Source organism: Rhea americana, unplaced genomic scaffold (assembly GCF_003343005.1).
Source record: "Rhea americana isolate MKP2758 unplaced genomic scaffold, rheAme1 scaffold_12, whole genome shotgun sequence".
Taxonomy (NCBI): Eukaryota; Metazoa; Chordata; class Aves; order Rheiformes; family Rheidae; genus Rhea; species Rhea americana.
Window position 1 is genome coordinate 7,643,047 of NW_028185261.1, and position 15,496 is coordinate 7,658,542.

Sequence of the window (15,496 nt, forward strand, 5' to 3'; positions counted from 1 at the left end):
TGGCTACAGCACCGTGGCTCCCTGTTGCACACATTTCAGTCCTGACACCAAGAACCAGCTGGGAGCCCTCCGCGAGAAGGACTTGGGGGCTTCTCCATTACCCAAGACCACGATCATCACCACAGCAACTGCTACGAAAGATTTCCTGGGGTAACTGCGTGTAGGACCTGTCTTGCTGAAACCAAGACAATAAATCACAAGCAACAGCATCTGGTTAGTCACTAGAAAGCAGATCATGCAGTCCAATTGCACTTTAGTCAGTGCCTTTTATCTTCAAAATCTTGACCTCCCAGTCACTTCTCCTGATGAATACTTTAAGGATATTGCTGAYCCACACAGAACTTCCTCACTRCATAAGATGCTTTAAGGATGGATATAAATCTTTATGGACAAGGCCCATCACAGCTACATATAAAACACATTTTTTWAAAAAATAGTGTACTTAGGTTCTAAACTATGGTCATCAGTCTATTCAAAGTCATTTTGTGCATTTTATCGTACTACTCCATCATCTGATTTTCTAAAATAGACCAAGCAAGCAAAGTGTCTTCTCACCAGATTAGGTCTCCAAGTCTTTTTTTCTAAACTGAAAAAGATTTGTGCTGCTGCTTCCAGCAGAGATAGCAAATCTATGAGACGCAACAGATGTTTTGCTTTGCGTGAGATGAAAATAGTCTAACTTGCCAGCTAACAAATATGGCAAGCGTTCCTTACGAGCAGGCTGTGCTACCTTGTCTGCAAGGCTGGGCAGCAATCCCTGGGAAATCCTCATTGGGGATATCCCAACTATGACTTCRCAAATTCAGCTCAGGACTTTTAGATTTTTTAGTAAGATTTGTCAAATATCCACCTTAATTCTCTTATTTTTTTTTCTTTTGGTACAGGTCTATCATTTCAATATACAGATTTCCAACATTGCCCACAGATGCAGTCAGATGGAAGTGGGCAGCAATCTGGGCCCACAGCTGGATTTTACAGTTTCTCTAACTGCCAGGAGTCAGCTGTTTGCAGGAAAAGTTTCTGCTAAAACACTCACTTGCTGATTTATTTCTTTATCTGGAGCAGAAAGAAGTTATGGTTAGGCAGAAAGAGCTCCAGGGGCAGAACTGACAGAACAGACAAGATCTGTAAGACATTAACTGCATAAAAAGAACAATTTTGCAAAGACTTCCAATCCAAATTAATACATAAAAAGCATTTTTATTTCTAAGTTAAAATGCTCTGGTGTACATAACCTTAACAAAACTGGAAGAAAAGACTACATAGCCATCTCTGTATCATGCAAGACACAAGCACATATAGCATTGTGCGATGCTCAGCAGAGGCACTGGGGAAATAAATGAAATACAAGCTATTGGTAAAGCCACACATGTGGCAGGAAAACTCGTAGGTAGTGTAACTATACTATTAACAAAGCAGCTGGGACAGAGTTACACTAGCAAAACAACCCTTGGTGGAAAAACTTAATCTTTTTAAGGAAGTGATTAAAGCTTTTTTTTTTTTTTTTTTTTTTTTTTTAATCTTCAGAAGAACTCTTTGCAGGCCTTGAGCTTCTTCTGAACCAGCACAGGCTGCGTGAGCATTAACAAAGTTTTAAAACCTAGACAAGTCCCACTACCTTTATTTTTTTCTTTTAAAAACACAGAACATCTTTTTCCTTGAAGCCTCCATCATAAGCTGTGAGAAGAACATTAATATTCAGAATAACCAGAAACAGCTCTGACAGATGAGACCTGCCTAGCCACCTCACRGGTGTTAATTCAGAAAACACATGATGTTAATGATGAATTTAAACACTGTCACCACTGACTGYTTCATCCATGATGCAGTAGTAAACTGCATTATTAGACCTACACAAATCAATGTGGGCAACACCTCCTCTCAGTGTCGAAACAGCAGGTCTTTGCAAGATGACCTTCCATTTTTTCTAGTCCAAAAGGAGCTCAGCTCAACAAGCCTAGTGAGTTTATAAGCACATTCCAGAACTATGAAGCCAAGCAGCACACATGCAGATCTGGAGTGGCTGCATCATCTATTATAAAAAGCATCTAATTTTCATGACTCGTGGAAGGAGTTTAGGTGCTTACTGTTGCTTTTCCATCCCCAACTTCACCCATGTCTATCAAAAAATGTAGGACTGAACAGCTGGATTCATGTGGGAAACAAACCCTTTATTTGCTATTTTCTTTCAATGTTATGCCACGAATGCTGACTTTAAAAATTCTAAAAAATACGTGAAGTGGAAGCTAGTTTAAGTTTATATACATCTAAGTATGAAACAGACAATCTGAGGAGTGTAACACATTCCTTCAGGGAACATCTGATATGCCAAAAGCATTAATGTACAGATTTAGATCACGTTCATTACTGCAATAGTCCTTCATGGTTCAAACTGAACTTGGTCTAAAATCTAAACATCACTTCAAACAGGTGTTTTAAGTATAAATATGAGAAAATAAACATCTTTAAAATGTGAAAGCTAGAGACTTTACACAGCTGGTAAAGTGGCTGGTTATTTCTCGTTTAAACTGGAAAGAGCACAGTATCACACTTTCAAAAACATCCCTGAAAGTTTTTCCTGGGCACTGTGCTATAGACCAAGTCTGCCAGAAGACCTCCGATGAGCTCTAAAGAGCTCTTTATTACCCTTTTCTAGAATTTCCATATAGCATAGCAGTTTATTGAACACTTGGTTTCCAACATTTTCTGCTTTCAGAAATCAAAAAGCAGTGGGAAAGACAACCACGGGTCTGGAAAAAGACAACGGYTCTAAATGGAGAGCTCCTCAGGAAATCGGGTATTCGACAAAATAAACAAACGAGCTTTCCATACGTTGTCTCTACGTCATAAAACACTTCCTGATTGCTTTCCATTTAATATGAACTATATAAAAGGAATTTGAAAGTGAATTTCAAACTTATCCTGTGCAGGATTTTCTTGCAAGTAGATACCATATGGATAAAACCCTTTGCTAAGGAACAGCTAAGTTTGTGCACATTGCCTTAAATGTTTTCTCTTATATCGTTTTAGAACATATTGAGCTAAGGCAAGAACTAAAACAAAATAAACCATTCTGACACTTCTCATCGTAATAAACACAGCCACATACTGTATTTTCCTGCTTGAATTATGTCCAAAAACCTGTAAGACTGCACACAGCAGAATACTAATTTTCATGCTCTCTCTCWCACATTTTAACCCTGCAAGTACTTAAAAGACATGCACTATTCTGGTAACACGAGACATCTTGCAAAGCAAAGGGGACCGTACTCACATAATTACGCACAAGTGTGAGTCTTTTTAAGATGGGCCATTTGTTTCTTGCGGATCTCTAACTTGATGTGAGAAGTCAAGATGAGGCCAAGAGAGGTATTTTATTATCCAAGCTGGACAGACTATCATGTCAATACATAATAAACAAGACAACTTCAAAACAATATCAATTTATAATCTGAGGAAAATCTAGGAATTTGTAAGCCATATCTAAAGAATTTGTGAAAGATTTCTTTTAAAAAAGAAAGTCTATTATCAATATGTTTCAGCCCTACACAGAAGGCCACAGCACCACTGGACAACGATTAGTAATATCAAAAAGCTCATAAAGCTTTAAGGTCCGTGCACGGGAAGGTCTGGTCCCAGGGTGACAAGCACCGCTGAGCAGAGCTGACGTAAAGGACGGAGTGTCAGGGACGAGGGCCAACAGCCGTGGACAGGGCAGGGGCAAAAGAGTCACAGCAGTCAAGACAGAAGCCTAATAAGGCACTAAAGAAGGTTTTGGAAAATGTAAAAAGAGAGGGAAGACCTGAGTATCTGCAAACAAAAACCAAGACCATGCACACAGGGTAAGAGGGAGAATTGAGTGAGAAGACATCCATATTATATAATAACCTATTTTTAAGGGGTTTAAAACTGTTCCATTTTTAAAACCTTTTATAGCCTATGTTTTTGCCCTAGATAACACAGAAGACAAATGGTACGACTTGAACTGCTGAACACAAACTATGAGTGACTTTTCTTAAACGGAAACCAGAGCTTGATTTCATACGGTGCCTTTCATACTTAGCGTGTTACAAATTGCTCTAAATACTGGCAGGCAAACAGCCATTATGCACTCAAGAGCTCATACATAATAATACTTAGCATTTTTATAGTGCTTTTCATCTTCAAAGTGCTTTACAAACAACTCATTAATCTCAACCAATGCACCTGTGAGATAGATAAATATCTGTATTGTAGGTGGAGAAAAAGACAGAAGTTTCAATAGCTTATCCAAGGCTGTGCACCACCACCAGCCTCAAAAGTCTCAAAAATCTCCCAGCTCCTTAGTCTTACACCTAAGTGTCTGAACACAGTCCTGCATGTTCAGATCAGAGCCTCCATCCGCCCTCACAGYGCTGGGAGGACAGCTCTCTTCGAGCAGAGACCCCCAGCAGATCAGCAAGGTAATCAAAAAGAGACGTGCATGCAAGTTCCCCGAGACCTTCCGTCTGCACCAGGACCATCAGCATAAAGACCTGAGGGGGTACAAAGTCCACGAGACGTCAAGAGGAGACTCAAGACAGATTCTCAAACACATTCACCACCAAACCTCGAGCGGATAAAGCTCACGGTGCTTTGCCCCTGCTCGTCTCCCCTCCTTCCCAAAACAGCACATTCTCCAGGGCACCAGAACTGGAGAAGTTAAGACAACCGAATCCTAAACTCTGCAGCTTCTGAGGACTTCCATAATATAAGAAAACAATTGCAGTTTAACTTTTTTTGATCGGCAAATGCTTGAATTTTGAATGAACTTTGTCCAGTAAAAACAGTAACTCCCTCCCTTACTGGTGTCTGGAAAAACATTGTTAATGGGATTATATCACATTGTTTTTTTTTTCATATCAGATCTTTTTCTACCTGAGAGAAGTAACAGTACAGTAATTTTTTTTTTCCAACCTCAAAATACCAGGAACATCAAACCTGGAGCAGACAAGAAGCCTGGAAGAGCTGAACAGCAGTACAATACAAGCAYTGTTGTACAGCAGACTTCCTATTCTCTTACCCAAAGGAACAGAACCATTAAATTTTTAGCAAAGACTTCTTTATTCCAGATGTTTCTTAATCATTTGATTTAAATAAGTAAGTGTGAGAGTCCTTTATCTGCCCATTTTTCACATTTATTATGCCACAGCTTCACAAGTTCTCAAGTCACTGTAGTTCATCCCAGGGTAAACAGCTGGCTTTAAAAAAAAGAAGTAAATCAGACAAACTGTTACTGTAACAGAAAAGCAAAATAGTTGGAGGCCAATTTTACCACACAGATTTCTCAAGACAGCAGTGAAAACTCTCGCTCTAAACGCAATGGCGTAACATGTTAATGAGATGAATACAAGCAGGAAAACCTATATGAACAATGGCAAAACCCTATATAGCTAGAATAGTAATTAATATGTTCTGACTGCAAATCCAGTGAACRTGACTTTTAATTACTCTTCCTCTATTTTAATTTCTTCAATTTACAAAAGAAAAAATTAGCAAGGATACAACTCAAAATAACATGATAAAATAGTTCTTGATCATTAAGCAGAAATTACACATTCCCYTTCTCTAAGAAAATTTTAAGACAATCATTTGATTGTTTAAGTGAGATAGACATGAGCTTGCATCTGACTGCCAACCTGACATTTCTCCTTTAAAAATAGGATAGATCTACAGCTCCTAACGAAAATAAAGGTATGTAAACGTAAACTAAAAATAATTCATACAGGAAATGCAATTAAATTTAATCAGATTGAACACTAGTACTTACTCTGCAATCATAAAAAACAATTCTAAAAGCATTTTCTAAATAAAAAATCTGATGATGATGATATTCTGCAGCTAAAATTATATATGTCTACATAGTATAGCTCTTCTAAAAGAATGAAACATTACCTATTAAACTCTGGAAGGAAAAAATGATAATGTAGTTAAAAAAACCCAGCACAATAACACTAGTGCTCCAACATTGTTTAATAACGTGTCACTTTATTTGTAAGCAGTAATCAGGAGATGTCAAAGTAACTTCTTTTGCTGCCTACATCCTTACTGGCTTCTGTTTTCATTCTATTTTAAAAGAATCTTTTCTTCTAATTTTCAACAAACTAAACCCAGATTTTACTAGTGGTGAGGTACATTACCCATGAGTATAAGGTGATACTATGTAGGAACAACAAAGAAAATAATAAAAGCAGGAGCCAACGCCTGGATAGTTTTCTTTGAGTTCCCCCGGGAATCCCTCGGGTCCTGCAGGTCGTGGATTCCTGAGCCGGGGATCATGTTCATCAGCTACAGCAGCTCCGCTGGGCCTAAATCCAGGTAGACTGCTTGTCTAAACTTGATGAAATATAGGCGCCATCAGGTAACAGGGAGACTCCAGATATGTGTAACTAAAAACTAAAAAATGAAATTAAAAACATGGTTTTAGCCAAATAGCCTCTTTCTACAGGACGCAGTAGCTGTAAGCCAGACACTGTACAAAGTACAGAGAGCGCCTTGTACTCTTTCTCTTGCTTTCTCATATATGTAAAATAAAAGTTAGATAGCGCAAACAAGTTGATTTTAACAAACAGTGCTGATTTTAATGGAAATGCTTAGGAAACAAACTACTGCTACAAATGTACACAGCCTGGACAGGCACCATGTCAAAGCCAACCCAGCAACCCCAAGCAATTGCACSGTGAGTGAACTACTCCCCCTCCCGCTTCACTGCGCCAGAATATTTTCAAAATAAATTTTAACGCTAATAAAAACTGCCAGACTGACAGCACGGCAGCATGATGTTCAGAAGCTCTGCAGTGCTTGCTGTGCCCAGGACTGGCACATCGCCACATCCAAACTGCCATAGGGAAGAAGSGGCAGCAAGTCTCTTCGCCAGATCTGAATTTCTAAGCGCTATGGGAATGTGCTTGTTTGGGACTGCGGCAGAGGGAAGAAGAACAGAAGAAAAGAAGTAAAACTATAGAATCCTAACCGCCAGTTGAGAAGACCATTGTAGTTGTGGGTCCTACAGATGTTTTTAGCACAGAAAAGGCCTTTTACCCACCACATATGAGGACAATCCCTACTTTGAACTATAGTTTGCAGTGCAACGGTAGAATTGTCATTTCATGGTGCTCACATAAAATTCCTAAACTTTCATTTAAATCTGCTCATCATTTATGATTGTCAAAGCAGAACATCAAGTCTAGCACTTCTGAATACCCTGGAAAGGAAAAACAGCTCAGAATTCTTGACCTTGATCCCCTCTACAGCTTTAGCACCAAAACAGACTGGAAACCAGAAGAAAGCCACCTTTGATTTAACTCCAGCAGAAACCCAATTCTCTTCAGAGTAAGAAATGAAAATACCATGACACTATATTAGGGCAGTTCCACCACTGAAACAGAAATCTTTCTTGTCTTTATAACTTCGATCTTTAACTTTGGCCATATGTACAAAACTATGCGAGAAATAACTGCAACTCTGTCAGAATCACATGAATGTGAATAGAATAGTTCAGTTTTCCCCACAGAACTAAATAAAATACATAATATAGAATTCTAGAACTTTATAGATAAGTGTTATGTAATTTCTGCATATGCCTTCAATCTAGTTTTTAGTCTATTTAGGGAAATTCACTGCAAAAGCTTAAGTAATAGGAGTGCGTTATCTAAAACTAGAAAGCTGTCTCATTTATGTCCACATTTTTTAAGTGGTATGTGGTTCTGGTAGTTTAGAGAGAGGGCACTCACGCAGGCCTCAGGCCACATTTAGTTCTGCCAATGTCACACTTCTATGAAACCCCCCACAAATTATTCCCTCAGTTTCTCCATCTATGAACTACAGACAACATTTTCATCCCCTTTTGTCTGCCCTGGCTTTCCAGGCTGCAAGCCCCCCGAGACAGGAACTGCTTTATTATATGCTCATATGGCATCCAATCCTGTGATTTGGTTAGAGAACTACGTGCTCTAAAATATAACACAATTTACAATTTGAGATCTAGAATTTCTTTCCTGATTATTCAGTCCTCCATCTTTTCTCTTCAAATGCTGTATCTTGCAGTAAACAAGCAYAGAGATCACAGGACCTCAGAAATACTATGCCAGAATTTTAAGCACCAATACCGATGTTCTAAGTAAAAGGACATGCAAGAACCAAGAAGTCAGAAACTTCACTTGCAGTTTGATCCTTCAGAGAGGCTTGGCAGGGTAATCGTCTAATGAAGATTTTAAGAGTATGTATCTTTTCTTTAATCCCCAAGACCACGAAGTGGTATCCTTTATTTCATTTATCTGGGGCAGGTTTAGCTCAGTTAGTTAGAGCGTGGGGCTGCTAATGCCCAGGTTGCAGGTTCAATGCCCATATGGGCTACGCTGAGGGTTGGACTAGATGATCTCCAGAGGTCCCTTCCAACCTCACCATCCTTTGATTCTATTTACTACATGACCTTAGAGAAGTCATTCAACGTTTTGCAGAATGACACTTAAGCCTTGTGTGCTGATTGACATCACATTTGTTTTGAGTACAGATTTCAGCCTGAGGAGAGCTGGTCCTTTAATAAAGGGCAACGCAGGAAGTTCAGAACCGGCTTGCCTTCTGTGCCGCCCAAAGGCTGCACTGACCCGCGCCCCGGAAACACAGATCACAGCTGTGACTTCCCATCTGAGGCTTTGCATTTTATATCACATGGTATTATTTTTAACTTCTGCTTATACACCTGAAGCCAGGCAAGGGACTGCCACACCGGGAAGACCACCTCCGCAGGCTGGCAATGCCTGCCACCCCGCAGGCACCCCCGCCCGAGTCCCGGAGAGCTCTGTGAAACAGTTGGGGAACGCAGCGACAAACGGGGTCCCTCTGATGGGGCCTCCCAGTTTAATGGGGGTTTTCACACAACTTCCGGGTATTTTCCTTCCGATACGCAGAAATGCATCTGTCCGACACGCTTCTCGCAGGCTGAGCGCTGCCCGGGAGAGGGCACTGCCTGAGACCCGTCCACCCAAGACGCAAGAGGCCGGGGCGGCCTGCGCCGAGCGAGGGCAACGGCGCCCCGCGAACTCACCCAGCGCCAGCGCCCACACACCCCGGCAGGAGAAAAGCGTCACCTCGCCGCTGGAAAAAGAGAACAGCTGAACACCGTATTGAAAGGGGAATATTTTTTCTCTCACGCCTCAGGCCAGGAAAATGCGTCCTCCCCCCCCCCCCCCCCCCCCCCCCCCCGTCACTCATTGCTGCACTGCTGAAATGGGAATTATTCCTTGTCTGCCCGACTGATTTCAAGACAAGGATGAAACTACCCTAGGATCATTTGAAAAATGTTAAGTGTCCTACGATCAAATGGTTTGAACTTCAACAGTGCATGATTTGCAGCTGMTAATGCTAATGTTGAATTCTGGAGACATGAGTCTGTCTACAAATTAATGGAAAATATGAATTAACATTTGCTTCCAGCTAATTGCCTAGCTCACATACTGCATAGTGCAGCCAAGCATCATTTGATCTTGAAAACTCTGTAACAAAAGTTTTCAATCACTTRGTCTCATCTGCCAAAAAAAAMCTTCATAATTACAGGGCATATTTCATATCAGTCTGGAATACCAGAAACTTCTGAGACAAGTCCCTTAAAGACTGTATTTTGTACATGCTACATTAAGAAAAATAAAAATATATAAGCTATTTTGAAGTATTAAACTTTATCATAGATGATGACAACATTTTTGCAATTTTTTGAGTTGCAAATCTCTAAGTTTTCTTTTTTCTTTCTTTTTTTTTAAACAGTAATGAAGATATGGATGAAAAGAGACTTTTATCATTTGGACATTAATAGTGCTAAAAAGCTTTTTATGATTCAGTCTTAACATTAGGAAAATCTTGTATATGCTGAAATTTGTGGTAAAGTATGCTTACTGAAAAGTAAGCTATTCTTTTTTTTTAAATACATAAATGTAACTCCTAATTCAAAACACATAAGGAGAAAGCAGGAAAATGGAAAGTGATTGGTTCAGTAGTATATGGCAGCTCTACTATCTGGCGTTCACATTGATTTCAGCAAAAAAAAAAAAAAAACTTATTCTGAGTCTCTTCCACTTCCTCTGAAAAATACTGAAAATTTTGCTTTTCATTAGATCATTATCATTTTCAAGAGTYTGAGCTTGACAAAACACAAAATACAGACTGTGTGGATCAGAAATATTGCTTAGTAAAGAGATGCAGTAAAATTTATATGGATAACTCAAGAGCCAGGAGTCTTACATTAGATAGTTGTTAATGTTCCATCTTTTAATCCAAATGCCTCATTTAAGTTTGGTGGAATTTTTTAATGTAAATTCCAAATAACATTCAGCAGTGAAAAGAAGAGATTCTCACTTGGATAGATTGCACAAACTGGCTAAATATTGATAGTGTTAAGGATCAGCTTTAAACTAAGATTAAATACAGAGTTTACATTGCTTTAAACATGGAAATCTACTGTAATGTATTAAAATTAATAAGAACCATTTTAAATACTGTATTAAAACTTCAAAAGAARTGAGCATGTCAGGAAAAAAAACACCTGACAAGCCAAAGGAAATTACAAGTTCCTAAAATACAGTTCAGTACCTTTTTTTCACACTGGTATCCCGTACTTTCATTAGGATCAGTAGGCCCTCTAAGTTCTAGTTTGTATTCATAAAGCAAAGTTGCCAACACGTTTGCAACCAATTCTGGAAACTGGAAATAGAGGAAGGAGTGCAAGCAAGCATGCACAATGTCTGGAAGGCAGATTAAAYAAAACATAGTTTGGAACGTGCAACTTCCTTCTACACTAGGAGAAAACCAATCTCCTCAACATACACATTTGGGAATGAATAAAAGAAATAAAGAAAAAGAAGCTAAGCACACAAGGAAAGAACATCTCGCCTCAGTTACCGTATTGATTCTTCCCATTATTCAGAAAGATGTTAGATTCTCCGTAGCATTTTGCATAGGTATGAGGCGACATGTAACCAATGCTCAGTTCCTGTGCATGGAAGAAGTGGGTAGTGGTGGCAACAGGATACAAGAAACTCTTGCAAAAAGGATTCCTAGAGAGGGAAGACACATCCTCTCCCTTTGCCGGTGGCAGAAACTCCAAAGGATTAATAACTGTGTAATTAAAACTGAGATTTTGACTGTGTTTATGGAAATCAAAAAGCCATGGAAATGGAGATGGAGATGGTTAAATAAGTACTTACTTATTTAACCACCTCTGAGCTTGTGACTCCATAGTATATTTTCATATACTAACATAAAGTTCAAAATAAATCAGCTGACTACTAGTTTCATCATCTCAAATGGCAAAGCTGATCATTAAGAAAAATACTATGTAAAATTACATATATACACCCTATCTGAAGAATGTAAAACAAATTGTTTCACAGTGCTTCTTCAGTTCTTTGAGTCTAYATCATCTTCTATCACTCCACCCTCTGTCGGGTCCAAGCTAACATTTCTAACTTCTGCAAMGCTTCAAAATAGTCTGATGAGTCTTTTATAATTAGCCTGTTGGAGAACTGTTTATTATTCCTTTGAAATACTCAGTTTTGCCTACCCTAAGGCAAAGGATAGACAATACTCAGCCATGCATTACTGACAAGACCTCTGAATCAAACTTGTGATCTGTATGGCCCCAACAAGAATGCCTTGTAATACACCCCCGGCAAAAAAAAAAAAAAAAAAAAAAAAAAAAAAAAAAAAAAAAAAAAAAAAAAAAAAAAAAAAAAAAATCAAACTCTGGATATGTTCTTTCCTTCTTTGGAAGAGGAAATGGGGGAAGTGAATAATAGTATAATAGTTAATAATATATATTGCTTACATAGTGTTTATGCTGATTCTCTTCGTGTTATTAAGAGAGGGGAAAAGAGTAGATTTTGCAGAGAAATCTTGAAAGCAAACATTTCTGAAAGGGTCCACATCTGCAGAACAAAAATATCTCACAGTATCCCACATACCCTGGTGCTGGATGCTACCAGCAGCCTGGCGGAGACAGCCACCGCTTCTACCTGAGAGCGGTTTCAGGATCCTTCGCACCCGCCCAGGACGCCTGCGCGCGACCCTCCAGTCCAGGAAAGGCTCTCGCCAGGCAGCGCGCAAGCAGAGGCTGCAGCCTGTGCGCACAGGCGACACAGTTAAGGCAGGCGTCATACACCTTCAGCCTACAGTAACTTAACTTGAGAAGTCTTGCCAATAATTTGCAGCACAGATTATTACAGAAGGCTGATTCACTGTGAGAGAGGAAAGACAAGATATCAGTTATATCAGGTTTTTATCGCAGTCAAGTGACTCATTTTACAAGGGCTATCTTCTCCTCAATTATTTCTCATCAATTATACATCAAGACTGTACAAAATCTTGAAAATTCATTGCAACAAGTTAGGGGCTTCTCTCTAACATAATTTACATGCCTGAGTAAATCAATCTGCAAAGGAAGATTATTGTGCCTTAAACTATCTAAGCTGTACTTGGAGACATGCAGTTTTCTGATGTCTTCTATTTTATTACTAATGAAATATCACAGACGCAATTATTTTAATACCTGAAAACCGTCATAGTATGTAATTAGATAATTTACAAGCCAATGAAACAGTGTAAAAGCCGTATTAATTATACATACAAGCTGTGAAAGGTCAGCATGCCATTTGATGCGTCTGTGTTGTGGCTGGTTCTTAGTTTTCCTTCACAAAATAGGAAATGCAATCAGGTCTCCTATGCATCACCTGCAAAACTCTACCTAAAATACTGTTCAAGCAAGGGCGGCAAGTCAACCCAGAGGTCAGCCCACTGCAATGCCACTCTGAAACAGTTTTAGTGTACAAAATTTCACAAGGCCTGTGCAACTACTCATTCTCTTCCAAAATTGCTTACTTTCCCCTTGGTTTGACAGTGTTTTAAAATGCAGTTCTGCAGCTAGCAAGGCAGAGACTATTCAAACCAGTTCCCTGGCATGCTGACTAAAAATGCACTAACTGCCTTTTTATCTTTTTGCAAGCACAATCATTCAACTTCTTTCCTTTTTCAGCCATAATAAAGATTTGTTAGGACAGCCCAAGCCCTTTTGACATGTGGAGGAAGTATTTAACAACCATACAAACTTCCACAATTTCAGCTTTTCAAATACTTTTATCTAGAAACAATTCTGTAATATTTGAACATTTTGTTTTCATCATTTATAAATAATTACATCACAAATATGAAAAGATATCACAAAAGTGGCTATGAAAAAGTAATTTTCATTCAATTTAGGTAGAATAGATTCCCTTAGGTGAACAGAAATCTAATTTCAATTACTTCTGTCTTTTAGTATTTGCAAATTAAATTATACAGAACTGTCAATTTCAGGGAAAATTGGATTTAGTTTAATCAACCTTGTCTGAATTACGACAATTGTGCTTTTTCATGTTCTAGAAAAGCACATCCACTAGCGGTACTGGATAAGGTCTGATGTCTGAAAGGAAGGTAGGAAGGCTTAACAGTTTTAAACAGCTTGGGTCATTTAACTGGACAATAAATTAAGGTTACTAGGTGGGAAGTGAGCTGGACATGGTGGTGTGGGCATGGACACATGACCAAAACAATACCCAGAATGAAATAGCTGCAGAAGCGAAACTGCCGAAGCAAAAAATCAAGAATAGTATGAAGCTGCATAGTAAATCTCAATTCATTTGAGAGTCAAAACAGAAAATGATTGTCTGTATTTTACTACATACCAAAAATGTGATTCAGTTTCAACTGGCACGTGTGAAAGAGGGAAGGTTTTGACAGCTGTTAGAAATAAAACAAATAGGAGACTCTGAATCTGAATGCTGAATATTGTAGCTCTTCCAAGAGTTCAGCAAAAGTTCAGATCCCAAAAGTCCAGTCAAACTGGAATGTCTTTATGGATACGAGCGTTCATTTGCTGAAAAAAAAATGATGTGGCTCTTCTGCCCTGCAAAATTCAGGGTTAACTATACAGAAGAGGCCTTTATAATTTCAAGCTTGTTTCAAGACTGTTGGGCAGAATAAAACATAATAGTACAGCAGAAGATAGGACTGCTAACATGACAAAAGAGACTGAACTTCTGTTATACATCACAGCTGTATAGCAAGCATTGCAACATTATGCTTTAGCTAAATGCATAAAGCATTCAGCTTAATGTTTCATTTAAAGTTATTCTGGGTTCACTCTAGGCTCTATTATTGCAATAAGTATTTAACAGGCTTTAAAAAAAAGCCCAACAAACAAAAAAACCCAACAAATCAAAATCCAGCAACATAGCTTCAAGTCTTTCATCAAGATCATTGCAAAGTATTTCTTTCTCTTCACACACATTTTTGATTAAAGCCCCTCTAACTCTGATGAGACAATGACAGTTTTACAACAGAAGTTGAAAGGAAACACTCAAAGAATGGCATGCCCCAAAGAGCTTCCAATCTTATTTAACAAGAGACAATACAATAYTGAGAGGAAGGAAAGAAAAATAGATAATAATGCTACACCAATAAGGTTATGCTTTTTTTCACCAAAGTAGAGCATCTTGTGCAATTGTTCCTATGCAGTAATAAGTCGGAAAACCACATAAGACTGATTCACTTGCAAAAGGTTACATGGTAGAAAGGGTGCTTTCAGGACCCTGCTTCTCTTGTACTTCAAGGTCCTGAAAAGCCCTTACGTACACAGAAGTGGTAACATGTCAGAAGTTACAGGATTGCATGCTTCAGCGTTTGCAAAGTATAGGTCAGTATATAAATTATATCAGATTACTTTATTTGTCAAACATGTAGCAGCTAAAATTATTGCAGCAGAACTACAGCAAATTACTTTCATGGCTTATCCATACCATATATACTTCAAATTTTGCATCACTATTCGGTCCACATTATCTTATCCTGCTCAGACTTGTCTTACTTGGGTAATAAAGCCAACTCTTCCTAAATTTCTAGCACAGTGAAAGTGAACAAGCATTAATACAAATGCAGGCTTGAAAGTAATTACATGGCAGAACTGGATCCTAACATAAGATTTTCTTCACATATACAGTGTCTCTCTGGAAATAACGAGATGGCTTTGCCTCTATTTGTACTGTAGCACTGCCTGTTATTCTGAGGAGGTGGCAGAATAAAAACACCTCCTTTGGTTTTACRCTTTCCTGAAGCACTCAGTTGGAAGTTTTACTTTGTGTGCAGACCCTTTCCTGCAGCCTTACCTATTTTGAAGAGCCAAGCAAAGTTCCTTGCAACTCTGCAAGCTCCGCCCGCGCTGGAGGAGGGCAGGGCCAGGGTAGGGGCAAGGACAGGGCTTTTCTCACCCACGCCCCCGCAGACTTGCTCTCCGCACGCATGCAGGCGTGGAAACTCGTCCCCAGTAGTTCTCCCACTAGCTGTTTTCTAAGACTTTTTATTAGCGCTAGAGCGCTACAGCGGCTCCACTAGACCCAGCCAGTGGGGGAGCTTCTGCTCCTAAGTGTAAAAGCAAGCCCAGACGCAGCAGCGCCGG

The 15,496-nt window shown here is 39.1% G+C and overlaps 1 protein-coding gene across 1 annotated transcript in view; it reads right to left on the reverse strand.

Moving 5' to 3' along the window:
- METAP1D (methionyl aminopeptidase type 1D, mitochondrial) overlaps positions 1-15,496 on the reverse strand; it is a 45,796-nt gene that overhangs the window by 29,649 nt on the left and 651 nt on the right. The window contains exon 2 of the mRNA XM_085323144.1: positions 15,207-15,387. Coding sequence (XP_085179270.1) covers positions 15,207-15,387 — 181 coding nt within the window. The remainder of the gene's footprint in view (positions 1-15,206; positions 15,388-15,496) is intronic.